The sequence below is a fragment of the Elephantulus edwardii genome, unplaced genomic scaffold, assembly GCF_000299155.1.
Source record: "Elephantulus edwardii isolate Elephantulus edwardi_28Jun2011 unplaced genomic scaffold, EleEdw1.0 scaffold00104, whole genome shotgun sequence".
In the NCBI taxonomy this organism is placed as follows: domain Eukaryota; kingdom Metazoa; phylum Chordata; class Mammalia; order Macroscelidea; family Macroscelididae; genus Elephantulus; species Elephantulus edwardii.
In genome coordinates this window covers 2,794,033-2,800,901 of record NW_006399854.1, presented here as the reverse complement: position 1 = coordinate 2,800,901, position 6,869 = coordinate 2,794,033, and the positions used below count along the sequence as shown (strand labels likewise).

Below are 6,869 nucleotides of genomic sequence, written 5' to 3'. Positions count from 1 at the left end.
GAATAGTGCAACAATGAATGAATGGAAACCCAAAATCTCTGTAAATGTTTATGAAAATTAATAAAATATAGAAAAAAAAAACCAAGGAGTGTGCCAAAACCATCCAGTGGGATTTAGTCTTTTCAAAAAACCTAAGCCTGACAGCCGAATGCAAAGAAATAAAGTTGGATCTTACCACATACCATATACAAAAAGTAACTAAAAATGAATCAAAGACTAACCACAGGAACAAAAACTAAAAGGAAAATTGAGAAGTAAATATTCATTACTTTGGATCTGGGAAATGATTTTTAGATATGATACCAAAAGTGTGAGTAAAAATACAACAAAATAGAAATCTAAACTTTAGCAAAGGGAATAAAAGCTTTTATGCTTCAAAGGCATCTTTTAAAAATGAATGATAACTACAGTACAGGAAAAAATATTTGTAAATCATACAGCTGATGTGGAATGCAACTAAAATATATAACTCATTCACTTACTGCTGTCAAGTCAGAAGTGAATTCAGCTGGTTTTCAAAAGCTGTGACTCATATAGGAGGAGACGTGATCTTTCTCCTATGGGGAAGCTGGTGGATTTGAAGCACCAACCTTTGGACTGACAGAAAAACTCCTTACCCAATATGCCACTAGAGCTCCAAAATATATAAAGAACACTTAACATTCGAGAAAAATATCATTAAATACAATAAAAGAGGTCCAAAAATCTGAATAGACATTTCTCAAAAAAAGATACACAGGTGACAAATACATGGAAAGATTCTCTACATCCTTAATCATCAGATAAATACAAATCAAAGCTATGATGAGATACTCAGAGTTGGTTGCTATTATGGCTGAGTTAATTCTAACTCAGAGTGATGCCACTTGTGCAGAGAGTGGAACTGCTCCACAGAGATTTCGGCTCCACAATCAACACTCTTGTCACCAGCAGTCGGGAAATCAAAAGATGAATTATACTGGGAAAATCTGCTGTCAGGGACCTCTCCAGAGTACTGAAAAGCAACAGTGTCAGTCTAGACACTAAGGTGTACCAAATCCAGGCCATGGTCTTTGCAGTTACTTGCTATGTATCACAGAGCTCGACAATGACTAAGGATGACAGAGTAAAAATTGATGCCTTTGAGTTGTGGCGCTGGAGTAGAGTTCTGAACATACCATGGACTACCAAGAAAACAAAGAGGTCTGTCTTGGAGAGGGTGAAACCACGTTTCTTCTTGAAGGCTAGGATTTTGAATCTTGTCTTACATACTTTGGGCACGTGGCCAGGAGGGACCAGTCCTTGGTGAAGGACATCATGCTCAGAAGGGTGGAGGGACAGTGCAGGAGAGAAAGACCCCTGAAGAGATAGACTGATTCTGTAACTAGGGAGATGGGGTAAGGTGTGTCAGAATCAGCAAGACTGGCTCAAACAGGGCAGGCTCCAGAGCTGCTGTAGATAGGGTCATTATGGGTCACAGATTACTCGATGGCACATAACAACAACCTCAAAGGGAGTGTTCATGGCTACTGGTAAGAATTTGTCTTGTCAGCCTTAAGGCACGTGGTCTGAATCTACCAGTGGCTCCATGGGAGAAAGATGGACAGTCAACTCCAGTGTGATTAAACGCCTCTGACAACTCACTGGAAGGTCAACTATGAGTCAGCTCTGACTTGATGGCATGTAACAACAACTTTTCAGAAGCAGATTTCCAGGACTGTCTTCTGGGGCAACATTAAAGCTATTAACCTTTCAGTTAGTAGCTGAGAGTTTAACTGTTCGCGCCATTCAGGGATTCTGAGATATTCACGTGATGACTAAACTAAAAAAGTCAAATGAGGAAATTGAACTTTCATATAATGCTAGTCAGAATATTAAAAAGCCGCATTGGAAAACAGACCAGCAGTACCTCAAATTAATAAACATAGTTACTGTTGTTGTTAGGTGTCATCAAGTCAAGTACAACTTATAGTGACCCTATGAACAAAAGATCTGAACCCAGTTCTATCCTGCACCACCCTCACACTTTCTGACACATAAAAGCCCATTGTGGCAAACATCATGTCAATCCACCTGGTGGAGGGTCTTCCTCTCCTTTGCTGACCCTCCACTCTTCCCAACATCGTGTTCTTCTCCTAGGAATAGCACCTCCTAGCAACATGCCCAAAGTATGTGATGTGAAGCCTCGTCATTCTTGCCTCCAAAGAGCACTCTGGCTACACCCTCTCCAAGACATATCTGTTCATTCTCTTGGCTGTCCATGAGATGCTTTTTTTCAACACCACAGTTCAAAAGCGTCAGTTCTTTTTGTCCAACTCTCAGATGATGTTAGTAACTGGAAAGACTACAGCCTGAATCAGATGCATCTTCAGTCTTCACACTGATATTATTACTCCTCAATAATCTCGAAACTTGAGATTTTCTCAGTGCAATGAGTCTTCTTATTTCCTGACTTCTGATACCAAGAATGTTAATTGTGGACCTAAGCAAGATGAAGCTGTTGACAGTTTCCTCTCCATCCATTACGACACTGACTATTGGTCCAGTGGTAAGAATCTTTGTTTTCCTGACACTGAGATGCAATCCATACTGAAGGTTGCATTCCTTGATCTTCTACAAGTGCTTCAATTCCTCCTCATTTTCAGCAACAAGGTTGTGTAATCTGCATAAGGCAGGTTATTGATGAGTCTCCCTCCAATCCTACAATGCTACAGTCCAACTTCTTGGATAATTTGCTCAGCGTACAGATTGAATAGGTATGGAGCGAGAGTACACTACTGGTGCACTCCCTTTCCAATTCCAAACCATGCAGGGCTTTCTTACTCTGTTCATACAACAGCCTCCTAATACAGGTATAAGGTCTACATGAACACAAACAAGTGCTCTGGGATTCCCATTATTCTCAATGTCAGCCACAATTTGTCATGATCCACACAGTTAAATGCCTTTGCATAGTCAATAAAGCACAAATAGACATTCTTCTGGTATTCCCTACTTTCAGCCAGGATCCATCTGACATCAGCAATGATATCCCTGGCATTGAACTTCTGGCATTGAACTATGTACTTCTTCAGCCATTTTTGAAAGATTCTCAAGGGAATTTTGCTTGCATGTGATATCAATGATATTGTTTGATAATGTCCACTTTCAGTTGGATCATCTTTCTTGGGAATGGGAGCAAAATATGGACCTCTTCCAATCTGTTGGTCACACAGCTGTCCTCCAAATTCCCTGGCACAGACTGGTAAGGGCATCCAAGGCTGAGTGTGTTAACGGAAACAAGTCAATTGGCATCTCATTGATTCCTGGGACCTTATTTTTTTGCCAATGGCTTCAATGCAGGTTCTTCCTCCTTCATTACAATTAGCTCCTGTTCATATGGTTCTTCTTGAAATTTTTCAGTGCAAATCATTTTTTTTCTGCTATCATGGCTGTGTGTATTCTCCCATCTTCTTTTGATGTTTTCTGGGCCATTCAATATATTGCCATAGCATCTTTCAATACTGCAACACAAGGATTAAAATTTTCTTTCAGTTATTTCTGCTTGAGAAATGCAGAGTCCCTGTTTATTCTCCAATGCCAGCTCTCTGCACGTTCCATTATTCTTTGCTTTATCCTTCTAAGCTTCCCTTTGAAATTGTCTGTTCAGCTCTTTAACTTTGACATGTTTTCCTTTATTTTTGGTTTCTTGATGTTCCAGTGCAATCTTTAGAGTCTCTTCTGACATTCATTTCAATTTTTTCTTTCTCTTGTTTTTGTAATGTCCTTTTGCTTTCTTCATGAATGATATCCTTGATATCATCCCACAAGTCATCTGATCTTTGATCACTGGTGCTCAATGCCTCAAACATACTCATAAGATGATCATGAAATTCAGATGTAATTCATTCAAGATCATATCCTGGTTCCTGTGCACGTACTTTAATTTTCTTCAGCCTCAGTTTGAACTTACATATGAGTAATTGATAATCTGACCCACAGTCTGCCCCTTGCCAAGTTTTGACTGCTGATATTGAGCTTTTCCAGTGATTTCTTCTACAAATGCCGTCAATCTGATTCGTATGCAGCCCTTCAGGTGAGATTCATGTGTAAAATGGTCTTTTGTGTCTTTAAAAAAAAGGTATTTGCAATGAATAAATCATTATAAATATAAAATTCAATCATTCTATTTGCAGCTTAATTTCTATCACCAAGCCCATATTTTCTAACTACTGTTCCTTTTTCACTGTTTCCTACTTTTGCATTCCAGTCACCAATTATAATTAATACATCCTGATTGCCTCTTTGGTCCATTTCAGACTGCAAAATTTGGTAAAAATTCTCAATTTCTTCCTCCTTGGTGCTACATGTAGGAGCATATGTTTGATATGTATACATTAAAAAAAACCCAAAAACCTGTGTCCACACAGAAATTGATGTTCATAGCAGCATTATTCCTAAGAGGCAAAAGGTGAAACATCCCAGTGTTCACAAACAAACAAAATAAAATGGGTAAACAAATTATGATATTATCCATGGCAATGGTGTATTAATCAGATATAAAAAGAAATACTAATGTAGGCCATAGCATGAACAAAAGTCTTGCTAAATTGAAGAATTTTGCCACAAAAGCTCACACACTGTACGATTATAATCATATGATTTCACAGAATAAGGAAATCTATAGAAACACAAAGTAGATCAGTGAAGACCTTGGTCTGGGGTGGAGGAAGAGTAGAGAAGGTATGAAAGGATAGAGAAGTGATTGTTAAAAGGTTCAATACTTCTTGCTTTATAATAATTTGTGGTGAAGGTTGAACATTTCTGTGAATATAGTAAACTCCTCCTGTTAACTGTATACCTGAAACGGGTGAAAGGTATGGTATACACTGAGACAAAGTCACAGGGCAGAAGAAAGCAAACCTGTTTTGAAAACCCACATGTCCTCCAACGTCATTTTCACTTTTCGGCCCCCCATCCCCTGTGCTGCAGAGAAGCTTTTTGGGAAAGACTTTGGGAAGCTTCAAAGGTAATATTTTTACATATATATTTAAAAAGAAGAATATGGGAAAAAGAAGAGGAAGAAGAAATAACCTTTTAAAAATGATCTAGAAATACATATTAATCTAAAATAAACTTAACTTTAACTTGTATTTTAAAACTTGAAAGAAAAAAAGGTATTTGTCAGCAACTCACCTTCACATTAGGCAGATAGATTAATCCACTGAATGAGGTAAGATTATTGTTCTGTAGGTTCACATTACACACATTTCTAAATTGATCAACTGGAATCAAATCCACAGTTCTGAATTTTTAAAAAAGAAATATGATTAATATTTTGAAAGAATAGGAAAAATATTGGAAAAAAGTAAGTCTCTCCATATACAACCCCAAAGATGCTATTTTTAAAAATAGTATCTGACAAATGTTATGAAAAAGGATTACCTTTAAATAAAAAGTATGAGTCAAATGGCATGCCAGCCTCAGTTTTTGAGCATAAATGCAATAAAATATGGATACAGAATTTGATTACTTAAAGAAAATCTTCAACTAGTCATTAGGGAAAGAATAGTCCTGCAGGCCACTCAGGCATCTATGCTATCTTAGCTAACAGAGAGGGACATGTGTTGTAGAACACCCTGATCAGCCAGCTGCAAGGAAAGTGCTTCACTGAACACTGTACACTGCAAGTACTGACTGAACACCAAGACTTGGGAAGGAAAGGGTCCAGGCACACGCAGAAGCAGTAAACTTTGCCCATTTCTAGGGGAAACTGCACTTTCCCATCAAACTGCAGGACAGGACAGAACAGAGAAGTGGACCCACCACAGCTGGACTAAGGAAGACACCACAGCTGCCTGCCTCTCAATGACAACTGGATGAGAAGCATGCCATGAGAAATAGGGAACAGAACCACAAAGCACAAACAGGGAAGATTGCCACTGGGTAATGGAATCCCGGGCAACACTTAGACTCTGAATCTCTATCAACAGCATCATAAAGATAAGGAACTGACAACTGTCTACACAGACACAACAGAAACTGCCTCACACATACCAAAACCAACTTTACATATTGTCAATGAGGCAGCAGGCAAGCTCAAACAAGATGAAAAAACAAAACAAGCCTTTCTCTAAAAAAGCAGACCACATCACAGACCCAATGAATATCCTACAGACAAGAAGGTAGGAGAAATATAACAATGTGTAATTACCTGAACTGGTTATTGAAGAAGTTACAAATGATGGAAGGATGGTTGAAACTATAAGTAATGAGAAACAAGAAAATTTAAAAAATCATCATAAGACAGAGAACACAGTACTAGAAACAACAGAAAAGCCTTGAAATACAATCCAGAATATCAAGATTGATAGTGCAGAAAATTTTAAGATGTTGGGGCACAAAAATGCATAATAGAAGACATGGAACACAGAAGAAGTGAGATAGAAAACAAGAACTTCAATGAGAGCATGCTAGAAGAAAAATTGAGAGAAGAATACATGAAAATCATGTGGAGTTACATCAAATGCAACAACATATGTGTGACTGGAATTCCAGAACAGGAAAAGGGAAAGAACACTGAGGAAAACTGTGGAAGAGGTACTCAAAGAAAACTTTCCAGAAATAATTTTTTAAAATGAGAAAACACATTTTCAAGAAGCTCAGTGAATTCCAAACAGCGTACACCACAAAAGAAAAACTTAATTTCAAAAATATCATAGTTAAATTATCCAAACCCAAAACTAAGGATGTTGTTGTTGTTGTTATGTGCCATCGAGTCGTTTCCGACTCATAGCGACCCTATGCACAACAGCCCTAAACCGTGCTCTATCCTGTGCCAACCGCACCGCCTCTGACACACCCATCCCGATTACCCCAGTCACCGAATCAATCCATCTCATAGAGGGTCT

General features: G+C 38.3%; 1 protein-coding gene across 1 annotated transcript in view; it reads right to left on the bottom strand.

Moving 5' to 3' along the window:
* The window catches only part of LRRC9 (leucine rich repeat containing 9), a 152,439-nt gene that overhangs the window by 25,236 nt on the left and 120,334 nt on the right, over positions 1-6,869 (bottom strand). Inside the window, exon 24 of the mRNA XM_006891820.1 lies at positions 5,155-5,263. Coding sequence (XP_006891882.1) covers positions 5,155-5,263 — 109 coding nt within the window. The remainder of the gene's footprint in view (positions 1-5,154; positions 5,264-6,869) is intronic.